This window comes from Aspergillus heteromorphus (genome assembly GCF_003184545.1).
Source record: "Aspergillus heteromorphus CBS 117.55 chromosome Unknown BO70scaffold_12, whole genome shotgun sequence".
In the NCBI taxonomy this organism is placed as follows: domain Eukaryota; kingdom Fungi; phylum Ascomycota; class Eurotiomycetes; order Eurotiales; family Aspergillaceae; genus Aspergillus; species Aspergillus heteromorphus.
In genome coordinates this window covers 18777-36778 of record NW_020290417.1, presented here as the reverse complement: position 1 = coordinate 36778, position 18002 = coordinate 18777, and the positions used below count along the sequence as shown (strand labels likewise).

Sequence of the window (18002 nt, the reverse complement as noted above, 5' to 3'; positions counted from 1 at the left end):
CGTCAGTCCCGTGCTGTTTGCCAATACCGACCATGGAGAGAGGTATAGATGCAGGGGACGGGGAGCTGGGCTTGCTGTCCTGACCCTGGGTCTGGGTTTGGATACCCTCGCAGAGTTCGTCTTTATATGACTTCTCCCATCCCTTCACGGGGAGGCAATGAGCGATTTACATAGCGAAGACACCCACGCAAGTCGCGACTGTTCGTTGCAGAAAGCTATCCCTGGGCTCTGTCGGCGATTCTTAACCTCCGGCAAGGATGCACTGCGGAAACTGAACCTGTTGGATACAAACTTTGCGGATTGGCAGAAAGCGATAAAAACTACAGACAAAATGGGCATGATCGAGGATATGCTGAAGTGGTGTCGCACAGTTGGGTACCAGGTATGCAGTCAAGTATGCCCTCTAAGCGCAGTTCCGACAGAGGTGCAGAGTCCCGACTTTGATCCTCTGAATACCGTGCATATTGCCGGAAGCAGAGGCAAAGGCTCCACCTCGGCGGTTATCGCTGCCATTTTGTCCGAATACCAAGGCCCGCACGTAAGCAGTGCATTGTTCCCCTGAAGGGTTGCATCTAATGCAACCAAGAACCCGACCCAGAAGTTGTGTCTCTATACGGCTCCCTATCTGCGCACGGCTCGAGAGCGAATTCCATGGCCTTCCATCAAACCCCCCTGTCAGAGAAGCAATTTGTCACGTATTTCAACGATATCTGGGAGAGACTGGGTTTGACTGAGGAATGTACCGAAGGCGGACCCCCGTTCGCTCGCTTCCTCACCTACCTACTGGCACTGCATGTATTCCTTCAAGAAAGGGTCGACAGCGTGGACCTGGTGGGCCCCTGGTTTGCGAGAAAGGCGGCACAACAAGTCTCTTCGAATCGCGTCCTCATCTTCAATCAGTCCACCCGAGATGCCTTCACACTGGTCCGGCGCTCGAGAGACAGCATTCGCCGGTCGGCGGTGGGCTCAATCCGTGCTGTCCCGTTCCACCATGTAATCGTCTGCGCCAATACGCCTTAGGAGCGCAACGAGGTCGCGGACATGGAACAGGTATTGATGACTTTCTGTGATAACTCGGGGTCCGGAAATTCCGAGCCAGCAGACACAGTTAGGCGCTCATCGGCGGGGGATTCCGGGCGAAGAGATGACGGGGATCACAATGGTTCGGACGGTGGAAGAGGCGGTGCGCTGCGCCGGGGCCGTCGGCACTGTGTTGTCGAACGGAGAGCAGAATTCTCCGCTGGTGCTCATCACGGGCAGCCTGCATTTGATCGGCAGTGCATCGCAGGTGTTGGAGACGCTGGAGGGTGGCCTGCACCTGTAAGGAGCAGTGGGTGTTGTTTGGGAGTTATTGGAACCTGCATAGTATCACGGATGGAAGGGCGGGCATAAGGTATTCAAAAGGAGTCGAATACAATGAATGGTAGCCCATCTATTGAAACGTCACATAGCCAACCTTGTTTTGAGAAACCTACCACAAACGCGTAATGCCTTGCAAGTCTACTGGGAACCAATGGTGAGTAGGACGTTGAAATGATGTCGTTTATTGTACGCAAAGTATATACAGTCGTACGCTCGTACATAATGAAGATGTCGTCTATCTGCGGCCGGCTTTCTAATAATGCAATCGAATCCACCAGCGCTGATCTAAAGGGATGTCGTCTCCTTTGGCCGCCGACGGCGCCAGGTGTAGTCTCCCTTGCCAACGCTGAGCCGCTCGTATCGCTGCAGCATGTCCTGTAGGCCGGTGGTGGCAGACGATTGGAGGCCATCAGACAATGTATTGACATGAGTGGCGTCTTTATCGACGTCGGCGATGCCCTCCACATAGTAATCCCAGCGGTCTGGGGCCTGGGCCTGCCGGACTTGAAAGAGTTCCTTGATGCCCGGAGGCACCTCATCCGACGACTGCACCCGGTCGCCCTGATTCCGCGACCGTACCGATAGTTTGAAGACGTGAAAGACGCTCCGTCCGAGTTGCGAGCGACAGGCAACGATGGACATGGCACTGGTCAAGCTCAGGAAGTCCCGATCGAGAATGTCGAACGTGTCCTGGTCGAGGAGCGTGAACAAGGCGAGATTGATGGCATACATGGCGAATGGATGGGCGTGCTCCATCCCCCACTCCGCGCGCATGATCTGTGTCAGGCTCGCGATGGCTCGCGCCGAGGACATCGCGATATCCGCCGCACGAAACCCATCTTGGGTCGGGGGCCGCTCGTCAGACTCGCTCCGGGGTCTACGGGCCCCGAGCCGGTCACAGCACAGATTAATAACCAGGGTGTGGTAGCGCATCCTATTGCACTCTTCAGCTCCATCCAGAGCGGGTCAGGGCGATCGCACTCACCTGAGGAGGGCGATGTGAGGGGGAGAGTGGCTCGCCAGTTCTAACGGATCCGAGAGATTTGTTTCCCAATCACGCAGCCGGTTGTAGAGCTCCTGCTTGCGCTCGTCCGGACGCACTCCGGATGCCTCCCTCCGCGACAGGTTATAGGAGATGTCCCGGGCGATGAAGGACAGTTCGCATGCCTCATCGAAATAGAGGGCCATGTACGACGGGCACGTGGTATTGTCAATGGGATACGGGGCCCACAGGTCGTCTGCGCCCGTCTCCTTCGCCGTGATGCGGCTGACGCTCACCCCCCGCACACGACTCGGGCGGAGGAAGTTGGTATGGACCACCCTGTCGGCGTTAGTGGCTGCAGGAATCCCATGGCGGCTGAGAACCTACGTATCGGCTTGGAACAAGCCCCATGCGGTCCGCTTGATGGAGACGATCATGGCTTCGGACATCTGGGATGGGCGGAGATGCAATGCGGAGCTGTTCACGATGCCCATCGACTGGGCCATGTCGGTCGCCCGATGTAACATGGTGTACCCCCAGTCGTCGGTGCCGGACAGAGAATATCTCTCATATAGCAACAGAGTGGCCTGCAGGGACGCCAGACGAGTGTCCCCCCCCTTTTCGAACTGGTGGGACTGCATATGTCTCTCCGCCTCGGCCAAAAAGTCGGCGCCCTTGGTCCGGACATCTCCCGGCACGCTATAGGCTTCGGTATACTGGGAAAAGTACTGCGCCATGCAATCCGCATCAGTCGTCTCGCTTCAGGATCCGCAGTAGGCGGCAGGAGGACTTACGCAAGCGTTGGCCAGCAACGCGTTTACCAGGAGGGGGCTGCAAAAGTCGGACTCGATATTCCCCCGGGCCATGTCCCTGACAAAGCTGCGGCGGTCGAAGAAGGCGTAGAAGGGGTAGTCCCAAACCAGATAAAGGGAGACGAGATGCGACACCAGGTCATCATCGTCCGTGACGGAGGTCCAGGGTTTGGCGGGCACGCGGATGGGGGCGCTCCCACACAGGTAACGAATGTCCATAATCTGCGGGCGAAATCGAGGCGGTTCACTGATGACTTCAATTCCCTGTCGCAGTCCCTCCAGATTCCGTCGCGCCTGCTGGTCGTGCACGACGACCCGGGTGCCTGCCAGGGTTTGGTCGAGGTAGAGGCGCACCTCCTCGAGGGAGGCGTGGCTGCGAATCATGGCCACCAGGGTCTCAACATGGTCCGAGTCGGTGGCGCGCACGACCTGGAACAGGTCATGGAGCAAGTCCTCGTGGTAGTTGGCGGTGTTCATGGCGTATCCGGCAGCCGATTGCTGCTGTTGCTGCTGTTGCTGCTGCTGGAGCTGCTGTTGCTGCTGGAGCTCGGTCGACCGTTCTTCTCCCCGGGTCGGGATACCAGGGGCGCGAAGGCCATCGTCGGATTTCTTTCTCCGGGTCGCCATGGTGTGGGTTGGTGGTGTAGGGGGTGGCCAGTCATTGATGTGATTTCATCGCACAGCGCGCGGCGGAGAAGAGTGGGAGGATGATGGGTGGTGAGTGGTGCCTGAGTAGTTGGGGGGGTTGGTAGGCGAGGAAGTTCCTCGGGGATGATGCCATCATGACATCAAGTGGCCATGCCCGAGGTCGGATCGCGTACCGATGTTGAGGGTGCAGACCAGGCGCGGTCAGGGTCTAGCTGGTCTCGCATTCTGCAGCCTGGGGGATTTGAGGAGATGAATGCGAGGGGGGGGAGGGAGGCAGAGGGAGTCTCAGACGCACAGGACGGAGAGTTGTCGAGGGCGCGACCTGACGAGAAGAGACAAGAAGAAGAGACGAGACGTGGAGAGAAGGAGAGAGGAGAGAGTGCGATGACGCCATTGAGGATGAGTCAGGGCTGAGTCATCTTCCCCCGGATGGGGGGATGCCCGATTTACAGCCGGTCATGCCCCAGGCCGCTCTGGGCCACAGGCCTCAGGCGGCCAATCAGACCAGATCGGGACACATGTTACAGCCGACACATGTATACGTACTGGAACGGTGCCTTTGATATGCCTGCCATCTATGTTTCTCTCAATACTGAAATGGATCCTCAATGGTGGTAACGCCAGCCCTGGATATGGCCCCTTATATCGTCAAAAATAGTCGCCTGAACAGGGACAATTTAGCTGAACCATCCTGCGGACTATCCAAACCACAAATCTCACCACTATGCGCTTGTGTCCATCAACGTTACTCTGGTTGGATTGATAATAGTAAGTTGGCAACATCACAATCCCTTCTTGTAACATCGTTGAACCACTTTCTCACCTGGTCGATGGAAATTGTATTGAAGTCCCCCTGCTTCAGCCAGACTAGTACTGCCTCGTGAGAAAAATATATCTTCACTGTTTGTAGGTAGTCAGCCTTGTTATTTGATTTTCCCTTCCCATTTCCATGTATATCTTTAATTTCTCTTCTGACAACGAGAACCCAGGGAATTCTACCTACTCCACGTCCATCATTTTGAGACCGATGTCATCTACTATACACATCGACACCCCCCGTCCAGGGCAAGCAATCGGTCACGTGTAGTTGGGAAGCGGCAGCCCTGCCGCTAGACCCCAAGCGGCAAGGCGCGGAGGGAATTGTTGAGAAGGATCAGAGAATTATTCGTTACAAAAGCCCAGAACAGAAAGGGAGAAAGGGGAAGAAGTGGGCTGATCACATGCGATTCTTCTATCCTGGAGACGCATCATCCCCACCAGCTACATGCCCCATGATCGGGTCTAGTACGACTCCGGAGTCGTCGTCCATCTGAGAGATCCCCGAAGAAGACAGTCAACAGAGTACAGAGGACAGAGTACAGACACGCGAGTCAGCCCTAGATCCGTCGAAACTACTAGCCCATGGGCCTCTCAACCTTCACGATAGAGTCAGACTACTGACGTAAAATCCCTGCCTCATCGTGGCTGTGTGCCTGCACTGCATAGTTGATTAATCAACAGCCCGACTGCAGAGTCCTTATATTCCCGCCCTGTCTGCCCCCAATCCCCCATTGTCCCTGACAAGAACAACAACAACAACACCACCACCACCACCACCCCCCCCCCCCCCATGGACCACCTGGGCGAGACAATCCTCACGGACACGCCGCCCCCCCTGCTCAAAGTGCGGCTGCCTTTCTCCCACCGATTGAACTGCTTCCTTCGCCTCTGGATCCTCAAATCTCTCGCCAGTGTCTACTTCCTCTATCTTCGGGTGTTCCGCCCCCCACCGTCTTGGACCAAACCCACCCTGGTGAAGCGGTACAGATGTCGACCGATGTTGACGACCCGCATCTTCTTCCCGCCCGGCCATCAACCCGGGAACCTCTTGCCCCTGTATATCAACATCCACGGCGGGGGGTTCGCGGTCTGCGACGCCGGGGTCGATGACCGCTTCTGCGTCGCCTGGGCGAAACGCACGGGCATGCTGGTCGTGAGTCTGGATTATCGCAAGGTGCCCCGGTATCCCTTCCCCAGGGGGACGGAGGATATCGCGGCGCAGGTGGCGGAGGTCCTGCAGGACGAGTCTTTGCCGATCGATCGGGCCAAGGTGGTCATCGGGGGCTTCAGTGCGGGTGGCCATCTGGCGCTGTCGGCGGCGCAGGTGGCGCCATTGAAGGGTCTCGTCCAGGCTGCGATCGTGTATTACCCCATTGTCGATTTCAGCCACCCGCCCAACGAGAAGATGGAGTCGCGGCCGTACGCAGACGGGCCGAAGGACAACCTGGGCGAGGCCGGGTGGTATCTGGACTGGGGCTATGTCTGCGTGGGACAGAACCGCCGCGATCCGGTGCTGAGTCCGTGCTATGCACAGCCGGAGGATCTGCCCCCGAAAATCTACATGGTCTCGGCGCAGTGGGATATGCTTCGCTTGGAAGCCCAGCAGATGATCCATCGCCTGGCCGGACTGGACGAGAAGGAGGATCAGGAGGCGCCGTTCGAAAAGGGACCCTATAAGTGGACCTTGGCGATGGGATGCGCGCACGGGTTCACCCATGGCTATGGCAAGGATCCGGTGGAGAAGGCGAAGAAGAAGCAACAGTGCGAGCAGATCTACCACGAGGCCCATGAATGGTTGAAGAAGGATGTGCTGGTATGATCGATGTGCATACGAGGCAGAGACAGAATGGACACGATAGATATAAAAGATAGATAGAGAACAATCTCCCATTTTCTGCAAGTGGGATTCACGATCGGGTAGGCCGATACTAGTCACACAGAGGACCCTGTATGACACTCACCCCATTCGATGAAGACTTACCCCTGGGCCAGGAACCACTGCAGCAGGCGATCGTCGTGGTTCTCCGGACGAGCAGGGTCCCAGCCATGCTGAAGGCTATACAACCAATACTAATGGTTGGTCACCTCAGGCAGAGACTCTGCCTGAGGCAGTGCAGCGAGAGGTCACGCGGGACAGAAACCAAACACACAGTGCATATACTAATATATACATATACATATACATATACATATAACATGTCCCGACACGGCTCACCAGCACGTGACCAGTGGTGGAGCCGTCGAGAAACAAGCATTTGTTCTCCCCCCCCCGCAGTAGCCCCCTGCGAACCTCTGCTCCTTTCGTGCAGTGGGAACGGATTGCGTGACACCGGCCGATGGCCGTGGCAAGATGGAGCGACGAGTGAGTGAATCAGAAATGGAACAGGGAAGAAACGGCAGCCAGCCTGCCTCCGAGACGTCGGCACGTGGGTGGGCGGAAGGGAAGAATGGATGGGGCGGTTGGTCGGCCAGCGGGAGTCCGGCCTGACGGCCTGAGGTCGCGGGGCGCGAATCAGCGCGAGCGGATTTATCTGTCTCGTTTCTTCTCTTCTATCTTATCTCGGTGGGACACTACGCGGTCCTCGTATCTATCTAGTATCTAGATAGTATCTTCTGGGAGAAACGAGCCCTATCATCGTCGATCCGGTATCTCTGGTCCATCTGCCTCTGCGGCATCTGGAGAGCTGCATGACGATCGGCCATCGTGGCGGATGGCTCTGCAGCCTCGATATGACTAACTGACTACTACTAGTCGTAGTACTTCTGCCGGGCATTCTGGAAACCGGCCAGCAATCCTGGTCCCTGCGTAACCGAGAGTGACTGAGTGAGAGAGTGACTGAGTGACCGCTGCCAGTGAGGAGGGCACGGGGCAGCACGTGGGGGGCGATGGAGGGCTGCCATTGGTGGCGAGGGGGAAGTGGGGGAAGAGTGGAAGAGTGGAAGCGGGTCGGGCTGCCCGAACCAGTCCCGATCCAGTCCCAGGCGCACGAGTTGTCCGGCTACCCAGCGGGTACCCCAACCGTCGCGGCTGTCACATGCGTTGAGCAGGTACCTGCCTGGTACCGGCCACCTCTCAAGCTCTCCAGCTCTCCAGCTCTCAAGCCCTATACGTCGCCTCCACCCCGGCCTTTGCCTTCGCCGGCGTGATCCTGGTCGCGTTGGCTGCATCGTTCGTCTTAGCCTTTTCTCTTTTTTCTTTTTTTCCTTTTTTTTTTTTTTTTTCCTTTTTTTCCTTTTTATCTTTTTTATCTTTTTTTCTCCCTTCAAACTCCAGCAAGGGCCTGCGGCCGATGATCGTATAAAAGCGCGTCCCCCCCCCCCTCGCATGCCAGTTGCAGCCTCTCTTTGTGTCTCATTGCCCCCCCTCCCCTCGTCGACGACCAGCTGAGCGGTCCCTGCCGGTCTCGTCGTGCCACCGACTGCTCTTCCCCGCGCCGGCTGTGTTGTCTCTCTGCCTGTCTGCCCTGTCCTGCTTCTCCTCCTGCTCGTCTATCTCAAAATATCCCCCCCCCCCCCCAATCTACCACCACCAAGATGGACCCCCGCGATGAGAAAAAGTCGGAGCTGACCGTCTACCCTCCGCACGACTCCCACATCGATGAGGATCCTCTGGCCGAAACCCAGAAGACCTTCTGGGAGCGCAGTTGGCCCACCTTCGCCTGTGGTGCCGGCCTGTGGTCCGACGGTTACCTGCAATACGTGAGTCGCTGGAGAACCCTGAATTGCTTGTTCCTATCCCCCCCCCCCCTGCTGACCGTGTGTCGCCAACCCAGGTCATCGGTACCGTCAACACCATCTTCGATAAGCTCTACCCCAAGGTCTACGACGGCTCGGTCTACAGCCAGAATGTCTCGTCCGTCGCCTTCGCCGGCACCGTCGTGGGCATGCTGGGCTTCGGCTACCTGTCCGACCACTGGTCGCGCACCAACACCCTGATGGTCTCCACCGTCATCCTCTTCGTCTTCGGTGCCCTCTGCGCCGGCGCCTACGGCAAGGACGGCAGCCTCACCGGCATGTTCAACGCCCTCACCGTCTACCGCTTCTTCCTCGGCCTGGGCGTGGGCGGCGAATACCCGGCGGGCTCCGTGGCCGCCGCCGAGAGCAGTGGCGAGATGGAGGAGGGCACCCGCCATCGCTGGTTCATCCTGTTCACCAACTTCCAGCTCGATCTGGCCTCCGTCGCCTCCTCCCTCGTCCCCATGATTGTCGTGCTGGCCACCGGCGAGGACCACCTGCGCGCCGCCTGGCGCATCTGCCTGGGACTGGGTGTCATCCCCCCGCTGAGTCTGATCTACCTGCGGATGAAGCTCAAGGAGCCCGAGGAGTACAGGCGCGAGAAGATGCACAAGTTCCCCATCTGGCTGATCATCAAGTGAGTGCTCCCCCCCTTTTCCTCCTTCGCCTGCGGGATCGGACGATGCTAATCGGGACCTAGGTTTTACTGGATGCGTTGGGTAAGATTTCCCTCCCCGATCTGCCGGACAACATACAAGGACAGCGGACGGACGGACTGACTGACTGACTGACTGGATGTAGTGCGTGGTCGCCCTGATCTGGTTCATGTACGACTTCTCGACCTACTCGTTCAGCATCTACTCCTCCCAGTGGCTGGAGATCATCATCGGCGACAGCTCGCCCCTGTGGGTCACCCTGGGCTGGAACACCGTCATCAACGTCTTCTACCTGCCCGGCTCCCTCATCGGCGCCTTCTGCAGTGACTGGTTCGGTCCCCGTAACACCCTCGCGGTTGGCGTCTTCCTCCAGGGCGCGGTCGGCCTGATCATGACCGGCTGCTACCCGTACCTGGACACCAACCAGTACGTCGGCGCCTTCGTGGTGGTCTATGGGTGAGTTCCCTGCTGTCCCCTGTCAGTCTCAGTCTGCCGGTCGGGTTCTAACCATCTCCAGGATCTTCCTCGCCCTGGGTGAAGTGGGCCCCGGGGACAACATCGGTCTCTGCGCGGCCAAGACGTGCGCCACCCCCATCCGCGGGCAGTACTACGGCACCGCCGCCGCCATGGGCAAGGTCGGGGCCTTCGTGGGCACCTACGTTTTCCCCATCATCGTGAAGAACGCGCCCAACAAGATCCGCCAGGGCCAGGACCCCTTCTACGTGTCCAGCGCCCTGTGCATCTTCAGCGCCTTCCTGGCCTTCTTCTTCCTGCCCAAGATCAACCAGGTAAGCAGACCGCCGGACCGGTTTGGAGATCATGCTAATCCACGGGTAGGACACCATCACCCACGAGGATGCCCGGTTCCGCGCCTACCTCGAGGAGCAGGGCTACGACACCACGAGCATGGGCATCGTGGACGTGCCGGCCGAGACGGAGGAGGTGCGATGAATGACGACGACCTGATGAGGCGAAGACCGTGACGTGATCGATGTGGCGGGACCCCAGTCCGGATCCGGCTGTTCAAAATGTACTTACTATCTGCCCCCTACCTTATTGCTTAATACTAGTCATGACCCGTTGTACCCGGGAGGAAAAGGAAATCCCGCTATCTCTCCGGGGGGCATCACATGCGATGGAGCGATCCCCACGACACGACGCAGCGCGGAGAATCCTGCGCGGTTAAATGCAGATAAGCAACCAGGCCCGAGTCCGGACCGCGATCCAACAGGCCGGGACTGATAGGAGATAGATATAGATAATCGTATAGTGATACTATAGTTACTGATACTATACAGACACTATCCACTGCCGGGTCGCGCCGGCCCCCTCAGCGACCCGCCACCACGGCGCCAGTCCGGATCGTTTCGCCTCCTTCAGCAAATGTATCCCTCCCCTCCTGCTCACTGGTATGGTTGTCCCGGCCATGAACTGACTTGACTACAACTCCTCCTTATCGTGCCCGACGGCCGACGGTCCCCCGCCCCCCACCTCGCTGGCCCTCCAGGCGGGCCTGGTGCGGACCCTGGACCTGTATCCGCAATGGTACGGCCGGCTGCAGCGGGTCCTGAGCCGCCCCGGGACGCCTGCAGCTGCGACTGGGGACCGACAGCGAGCTGGCCGACGTGCTGCCGGGCTGGGCGCTGTCGATCACGACCGTGGGCGTGGCCTCTCTGCCCAACCTGGCGGTGCAGGTCACTCGATTCCACGGCGGAGGGATGGCCGTGGGCCTGCGTATCGGCCATCCGCTGGCGGACGCGCAGTGTCTGGCGGGCGTTGTGCGCCACTGGGGGGCCTTATGCCGGTGGGGGATGGGGGCTGTCATTGAGACGGAGGTCTGCCATGTAAATCAGCGGGTGAAATGTGAATCGCATGAAGAATGCCACTTACCCCCGCTGGAACTATGTATGAGATTGATTTTCCCTCGGAGGTGGTGTTAAGAACCGTGTCTTCATCGGGGGAGACACGTTCCTGTCGATAGGCCTCTTCGATCACTGCCAACTGGACAATATCAGTCTGTATTTCCACAGGGACAGATTTAACCTCACCAGATACGGTAGCTCTTCCAAATCCGCTACCCGAGGTGGTTCTCCATCATCAGACAGCGGAATAAACCCCAGTTTCTTCTTCAGTTTCCTCAAGATCTGTGGATTGGCAAGAAGCTCATACGTGACCCCCTTCAACGCCTGGGCGGTTGTATCCGTGCCCGCGGCGATGACGATGCGCGATTCATCGATCAGTCGCTTGGTCGTCTTCTCGGCCTCGGGGAGATGTTCGGACGTGATCATCGTGTAGAAGATATTATCTGCTGCCACTCCCGCTGCGATGCTGACCTGGATTTCTCCTTCTCCTCCCGGATGGACGCCCGAATCACCTCCAGCCATGCGGACACGTTCCGCACCATGTTCGCGAAGAAGCTGACATCGAGCAGTCGGACCATGATCCACCAGGGTAACTTGCGCAAGACCGTGCCCATGGACGGGACGAACGTACTGAAGTGGAATCCCCCAGGCGCTCGCTCGTTCAGGTCGGGCATGTCGAGATCCCCCCAGCTCTCGCCGAGGGCGTACCCGGTGACGATGTCGCTGGCCATGGAGCCGTAGAGCACGTTGAGATTGACGATTTGGTTTCGTTCCGCCCGCTCGATGACCTTGCGCATGGTATTCTCGAGTGATACTTCCAGCTTTCGTACGGATTGCTTGCTGAAGAACGGGCTGAGGGCCGCCCGGCGTCGGGGCGGATTCGCACGACGGGGCCTGTCACCGTCGACCATCCGAGGTGTGAGGAAGTATGGGTGGCAAAAGTGGAGACAGACCGTATTCCTCATGCATGTCGCGAATGACCCAGACATATTGACCGTCGCGGACCACGTCGTGGTGGTCGTGGAACAGCGAGGTGGCCGCTATCGTCGACTTAACATCCTGATTCCACACAAGTCACAGCATACCAGCCAAGGGACTGGAGTACAGACGATCGATAGAACACTAGGGTGGAGGCGGCCACGGGGAGGAGCAGCCCCACGGTGCAGAAGAACTATCATACGCTCGGGACCTGCGCGACCAACTCGGACAGCATGGTGGGACGAGATGCTGGGGCGTGTCATTCAACGGCATTCTGCAAACAGATGGTGGGGTGTATACCAGTCAATAGCACATCCACTGTCCTCCACTCTTTCTCTCTCTCTCTCTCTGAACGGCTTATCACCGCACGTGGGCCAGCCAGTCGGGGACTCCGGCCATGTCAGCAGCAGATACGAGTCAGGATTCGGGGGCTAAAATCCTGGGCTGAGTTTTTTGGGTCTCTCGGACGCCCGCATATCTCCGGCCTATCTTTCTATCTCGAGCCCTAACCCCTCACCCACGCGACATTCCCACGGGGCAAACCTCCCCCCGGTCCTTCCCTGCAGGATCTCATGCACACTAGATCCAGCAGTGAGGGTCGACCCTACTCCGTATGCGGCTTTGCGAAGGAAGGGAGCCAAGTCTGGCAAGGCTGGCCCGCGGTACATAACTTGAGTCACTCAACATGTAGCAGGCAGACAGAAGAGCAAGGCCATTGACGACTCCAAAGTCCAACCTGTCCAGGTCGAATCCCCCCGGTCTGATCACCATCCCCGCGGCCCAGGCCCAGCGCGACCCGCGATCCGACGCCGAGATCGTTGCGCAACGTCATCGCCTGGGTGCGTCGCCTGGGCCCGCAATGGACCGTCCGCGTGCTGGACGAGGCCAACCTTCGCCTCTTCCTTGATGCGGCGGTCCTCCCCGGCGCCGTCAACCAGCGAACCATGGATGGGCCCAGCGCCGGGCCTCACACGGCGGATCTGATTCGCCTGCCGCTGCTGTATCGCTACGGGGGCGTCTGGATGGACGTCGGCACGCTCCTCTTCATCTGCTGGCGCGTCCTCGCGGACCCGGCGACCCCGTACGAGATGACCGGATGCCACATCGATCCGGACCGCGAGGGGGCCATGGGAAGAGTCACCGACTACATCGCCCAGATGCATTGTTTCGAGCGACTGCGCAAACTGGTCGATCCCACCGACGGCTTCAATGGTCCCGCTTACTACACTGGCAAGATCTATGTTCTGCCGGCGCTGGACGAGATGTACTACTTCCAGAAGCGCACAGGATGGAATGGTGGCGAGCAGTTTGGACTTCTGCGCCTACAGCGCGACGGGGAAGGGGCGGTCCACGACCTGGCGTATGCTCGGGCGGAGGAGATTGAGGACAGCATGCTGGCCAACTCAGCGCGAATGAAGCTGTCCCATGGTCCACCGGGGGAGCTGGATGCCCGGGCCGATCTGTGGGACGAGCCCCAGTACGAGGACCGGGATATCCAGCCGGGCACATTCGCTGCCCATCTCAGACATGCGAGTGCCAATCTGACCCAGACCAGGCAGCTGGTACCGCTGAAGGTGAAGCTTGAGACAGAGAATGTTCTGCACGCGGGAGTGCTCGAGGTGAAGATTCCGGGTTGAAAAGACTACCAATATAAATCCTACCCATAGAAAACATACATCTCTGATGGTCCCGTGCCCTCTGCCTTCGCCCCCCCCCTGATATATATATCCACATTGCAACCTCCATGAGCCCTATTGCCCACCACTTCCAATACTGACCACTAGCGCAGCGTAATCGCCGCTGACAACGGTTGAAACACGTAGATAACCGTGTACAGCCAGTACGAGAATCGATCGCTGGTCAGGGACCGAAAGGCGAACAGCCGGAAGATACAGCCGGCGGTCATCAGCACCAGCGCGGCGGAGAGGGCGAGGGTGGAGGTGTCGTAGCGGTACTCCAGGATGCGGTATTTGATCAGGAGGAACTGTGATCTGTTAGTGATATATGTCTTCGGTAGTTTACATACCCTCACCTGTGACACGATAATGCCAGCAGAGATGTAGACACGAGCTGAAAGGCATCAGTGATAACTCCGGACAGGAATTGTGGGGGCCCGCTTACCAGGCACGTCTCCCAGCAATATCGGCGTCGTGCGGCGTCCTGCAGCCAGATCCCCCGGAACATCGCGGAGGTCCTGCAGGGGAATGGGCCACAGCATGTACAGGGTGATTATCTTGATCCACTCCCATCCCATCTGGGGTGGAGAGCCCCCGAGGGCCCACGCTGCCTTGAGCTGGGCAATGCATCCCAGCCCCATGCAGAGGTCCTTGGTGGGACCGAAGTTGGAGAAGCCCAGGGGGTTGTGGGCGATGGTGGTGACGATCCAGAGGAGGGCCCATTCCCAGACCCCCAGCGAGTATCCGTAGGCAAGATACAGAGTGGTGAGGGTCCAGTATCGGATCGTGGCCGCTGAGACGGACTCAGCCCCGGATGCAATGGGACGGTCCGGCTTGTTGACCTTGTCCTCGTGCACGCCCGTGATCTGATTGGAGACGACGAAGGTGTAGAGATACAGGAAGCCATATAGGAAGGCATCTGCCAGGACATCCACTGAGCATGAACATATCTATGGAGGAAAGGGCACCATACGTCCAATGGCGGGGATCATTTCCTCCCCCGAGGCCTTGCGGTAGAGGAGAGAAGCCAGAGTGAAGCCTGGGACGGGGAGCAGCCCCGTTCCCAGGTCTCGACGCACAAAGCCATAGCAAAGCTGGATCTCACGGGCAAGAGTTTGGAACATGATGTCGATCAGGTAGGGGATATACTGGGCAGTTTCTCACATTTTGCTCGAGGATCCGCGGTGATATAAATACGAGCCATCCCTTGACCACGATACGCCTTCACCGCGAAACGAGGCCCCGCCGATACGCTGACCTCATGGCACGCGAGCACACCGAGGTCTTCGGCTGGTTCTCACTCTGCGAAGTCTGTCCATGCCGCGTATCCCCATCTCGCAGGATCCGCAGTGCAGCCTATGACAATCCCTGCCAGAGACGGCTCTTACACCCGTCCAGTCAGACGCCCGCACACGCCATCCTGCGATCAAGACCGGTCGAGGACCTCCACTCGTGCAGTGCTGGCAGGATCTGGCCGCAGGGCCATTCAGACGCAGGGCCGACGGCACGTTATCGTGACAGGACGGGTGCGTGCACGGCATTTGGCCTCCCTGGGTCCCGGGAGTGGGCTGCAGGAAGGACCCACTGCCCGCCCTGGCATGGGCTGATATGGAATGTCTGATATGGTCTAGTTATTTTCCGAGGCTTCGGGACGGCAGGCGTCAGACAAAGGATTCGGGCTTAGGGCAAACCTTGTTGGACTGCTGCCCATCCTCGGGGTTTGCTGACTCGCCATGGACTTCGGATTGAGAGTGGGGTGGCCACGGAGCGAGGCCCTCTCGGTGGGCGTTGCTGTCGGTCGTTGTAAGCGAAAGGGAAATCCACCGGTGGAAATGGAAATGATAGCCCGAAGGCAGCAGTCGATACCATGCCCATTGGCGGATGGAGGGCCAGTACCAAGGTCCATAAACCCGGATATCCGGATGCTGGAAGGCTGGGAAGGGATGATGTCCACGGCAGTGAATTCTCCCAGCAACACCTCCCCATGATTCCCCATCACTCCCCCTCACTCTCCCTAGGGTTGATTCCAGGACTCGTCCGAATCTCACAGCGATCGCTCTTCATTTGAAGGCAACCCGGGGAAAATACCACGCCTTCATCCGGCATCATTGGGGCAACACCCGGTTTCTGCCAACATTCTGTCGTGACAATACTCATTGCCTCCCCTCTTCCTCTTCAACAAGGCTGCTGACCCCCTGCGGCCTCAAAAACAGGTCCGGGTGCCTTTGTGCGGACCGGTCATACTTTCGGACGTTTATCGCTCGCATCTCTTCGCCCTCCGGTGTACAAGGAACCTGCCAGAGCTGGCAGGAGGAGGGGGAATCGATTGATAACCCCGCCTTTCACCTCATGTAGTCCATCCGGATGGGGGGGGGGGGGCTGATCGTCGTCATCCTGCAGAGAACAGACTCATGCCTGCCACGGGCCAACGCCGGATGCGTTGTCGCCTGCAGGTTTGCCTGACATCCTGCATCGCGAGTCAGTGGCGATGCTCGCGAGTCAAGGGCCCCTGTCAGCACCACTACAACGCAGCGCCACAAGTGATTGATCATATGCGGCAAAGGCACTGGCCAAGTGTTCACGCATCTTATACATACAGGATACAGAGAGGCAGAGACCGTGGTTGAGACCTTCATGGCTGCATTTGTCGGCTATGTTCGGAGACTCTATATACAGACCGGGTCAAACCTCCTTCGGTCGGGGTTCCCTCACCATGGAGGCGATCCCCGGCTGCGTGGCCAGCGCCACGAACCCGTACAGCTCATACACCACCCGGCCCTCGTCGCTCGCGTCGATGTAGGCGGGGACATTGGCCTGGTCGGCCTCCTGACAACCCCATTCCAGCAGCAGGCGGGCGGCGCCCCTCCGCCGGAAGTCGGTGTGGGTCGCCAGCATATCGAGATCTAGCGGGCAGGGTCAGACAGCCGCGAGTGCGGGCGGTTCAGCAGGAGGCGGGGGCATACAGAAGTTGCGTCGTGCATCGCCGACGAGACGGGCGCGGTTCGCCTCGAGGTTCTGGAGGAAGGCATCGCAGCGGGCAGGGTCCATGTCGGGATGCCAGGCGGGCCAGCGGGGGCCTCGTTCCTCCGCCGACTGCAGCGACCACTTGGCAAAGGCCGCGATGCGTCCGCTCTGGGGGTCGACCACCTTGAGGTACCGTTCACGCGGCTGGTGCTGCATGTCGTGGCGCATGGTCTCCTCCCACCACTGGCGCACGCCGGGGGTGTCGGGCCAGATGGCCAGCAGGGCGGGGGTGTTGAAGGCGTTGTACCACAGCCGCGTCAGCTCGGGGGCATCCTCGACCGTGGCGAACTCGAGCCGGAGGGGGAGGGGTTGTGCAGATGCGGCCGTCATGACGCGAGGGAAGGGGGGGAAGGAGACTGTGCGAAGGATGACAAGGGGGAGAGGAAGAGGGAGGAGGGGGGGGGAAAGATCCAGCGTCAAGAAAGACAACCTTGACTCCTCACGCGCGAAACCGGCGCCAAACTCGATTCCGCAGGGATGCCGACATTCCGCGGGCGGGAGCCCCTCCTCACCCCATCTGACAGTCCTGACTGGCAGGAAGAGGGGGGTTTGGTTAACTACCTGGTGTGGCCCACTCTGTCGGTGCAGCCCGTCCTCGGAGCCTCGGATTGTCCGATCGGATCCACTCGACGCCGTTGGGAGTTGAGACGTGGGACATGGACGCCGCCCCCTGGGCCGGTTCCGATCGCCAGGACAAGAGCAATGGTGCGGTTGCTGTTGGAGATGCCGTCGGGTGAGGGAAGACATTCAGAGAAGGTCAGTCGAGTCAGGGCTGGGATGGGATGCCCTGCCGCGGGGTCTCCGGGAAGTCCCGCGGCTTGGTTGTGGTGCAATCATCAAATAACGGAAAGCCACAAGCAGGCAGGCCCCTGAGGGGATTAATTGGCCTCGAACCATCATGCGTGCGTCCGTCCGATCCAAACCGTGGGGACCGTGGGTCGCGTGAGGGCGAGTATCCTATCCCGATCGTCTATATAAAGAGTCGACGGCCAGCCCACGAGGTTCCTCCCTCTGGAGCCTTGATCTATCCATCCCCCTCCCCAACGTTGCACACACCAATATCGGGCGCACCAGTAGTTTCCGGCTGTTCAGGAGGGCAGCCTTCCTGCCAGTCGGCCATTTGTGCCAGCACCGAGTAATGCTCTCGATAACCCTCGACGTGGAGGGCCTTGAGGCCCTCCGGACTGCGGACGAGATAACAAGTCTATCCGGGCTTGGCCCCAGACCAACAGAAGTTCCCCCAGCTGCTGAATCCAGGAATCTACCGCCGTAAACGACGCGGCTTGGTCGTGGTTCGACTGATCGAACTCGAGCAAATGCCTCCGCCTGCGCTGCCACGAACCAGACTGTGCCAGGCTCATCTCGGGTCATCAGGGAGGTGATCTATCTATCCAGCCGACGACGACTCTGGCCATGGCATGACCACCACACCTCGCTCGGTGATGAGT

At 59.0% G+C, this 18002-nt stretch overlaps 8 protein-coding genes across 8 annotated transcripts; 4 read left to right on the top strand and 4 right to left on the bottom strand.

Annotated features, from left to right (window-relative positions):
* Positions 1–331: 331 nt before the first annotated feature.
* BO70DRAFT_396304 (uncharacterized protein) lies at positions 332–1324 on the top strand (the record flags this gene model as incomplete). Its single annotated transcript, XM_025546597.1, has 4 exons — positions 332–545; positions 599–960; positions 1021–1066; positions 1113–1324. 4 exons carry the CDS (start codon positions 332–334, stop codon positions 1322–1324), a joined length of 834 nt encoding a protein of 277 aa, XP_025399278.1.
* A 195-nt stretch (positions 1325–1519) lies between these two features.
* BO70DRAFT_34824 (fungal specific transcription factor domain-containing protein) lies at positions 1520–3897 on the bottom strand. Its single transcript, XM_025541603.1, has 4 exons — positions 3139–3897; positions 2732–3072; positions 2348–2683; positions 1520–2296 (listed from the first exon to the last, which is right to left on the bottom strand). The coding sequence occupies exons 1-4, from the start codon at positions 3781–3783 to the stop codon at positions 1648–1650; spliced, it is 1971 nt and encodes a 656-aa protein (XP_025399277.1). The 5' UTR covers positions 3784–3897; the 3' UTR covers positions 1520–1647.
* A 1517-nt stretch (positions 3898–5414) lies between these two features.
* Positions 5415–6778, top strand: BO70DRAFT_362000 (alpha/beta-hydrolase). Its single transcript, XM_025543182.1, has one exon. The coding sequence runs from the start codon at positions 5621–5623 to the stop codon at positions 6440–6442; it is 822 nt and encodes a 273-aa protein (XP_025399276.1). The 5' UTR covers positions 5415–5620; the 3' UTR covers positions 6443–6778.
* Positions 6779–8142: 1364 nt separating this feature from the next.
* Positions 8143–10308, top strand: BO70DRAFT_361999 (MFS general substrate transporter). The gene is made up of 6 exons (XM_025543181.1): positions 8143–8322; positions 8397–8995; positions 9059–9077; positions 9160–9470; positions 9532–9802; positions 9852–10308. Exons 1-6 carry the CDS (start codon positions 8158–8160, stop codon positions 9963–9965), a joined length of 1479 nt encoding a protein of 492 aa, XP_025399275.1. The 5' UTR covers positions 8143–8157; the 3' UTR covers positions 9966–10308.
* A 109-nt stretch (positions 10309–10417) lies between these two features.
* Positions 10418–10807, bottom strand: BO70DRAFT_361998 (uncharacterized protein; the record flags this gene model as incomplete). Its single annotated transcript, XM_025543180.1, has 1 exon — positions 10418–10807. A coding segment is annotated over one exon (390 nt), but the record flags the coding sequence as incomplete, so codon positions are not given.
* A 1032-nt stretch (positions 10808–11839) lies between these two features.
* Positions 11840–13502, top strand: BO70DRAFT_429120 (uncharacterized protein; the record flags this gene model as incomplete). Its single annotated transcript, XM_025548040.1, has 2 exons — positions 11840–11949; positions 12639–13502. The coding sequence occupies 2 exons, from the start codon at positions 11840–11842 to the stop codon at positions 13489–13491; spliced, it is 963 nt and encodes a 320-aa protein (XP_025399273.1). The 3' UTR covers positions 13492–13502.
* A 132-nt stretch (positions 13503–13634) lies between these two features.
* Positions 13635–14654, bottom strand: BO70DRAFT_371038 (UbiA family prenyltransferase; the record flags this gene model as incomplete). The annotated part of the gene is made up of 4 exons (XM_025544777.1): positions 13635–13838; positions 13887–13924; positions 13976–14449; positions 14504–14654. The coding sequence occupies 4 exons, from the start codon at positions 14652–14654 to the stop codon at positions 13635–13637; spliced, it is 867 nt and encodes a 288-aa protein (XP_025399272.1).
* Positions 14655–16161: 1507 nt separating this feature from the next.
* On the bottom strand, positions 16162–16921 carry BO70DRAFT_361997 (uncharacterized protein). The gene is made up of 2 exons (XM_025543179.1): positions 16494–16921; positions 16162–16433 (listed from the first exon to the last, which is right to left on the bottom strand). Exons 1-2 carry the CDS (start codon positions 16882–16884, stop codon positions 16213–16215), a joined length of 612 nt encoding a protein of 203 aa, XP_025399271.1. The 5' UTR covers positions 16885–16921; the 3' UTR covers positions 16162–16212.
* Between the last annotated feature and the right edge of the window lie 1081 nt (positions 16922–18002).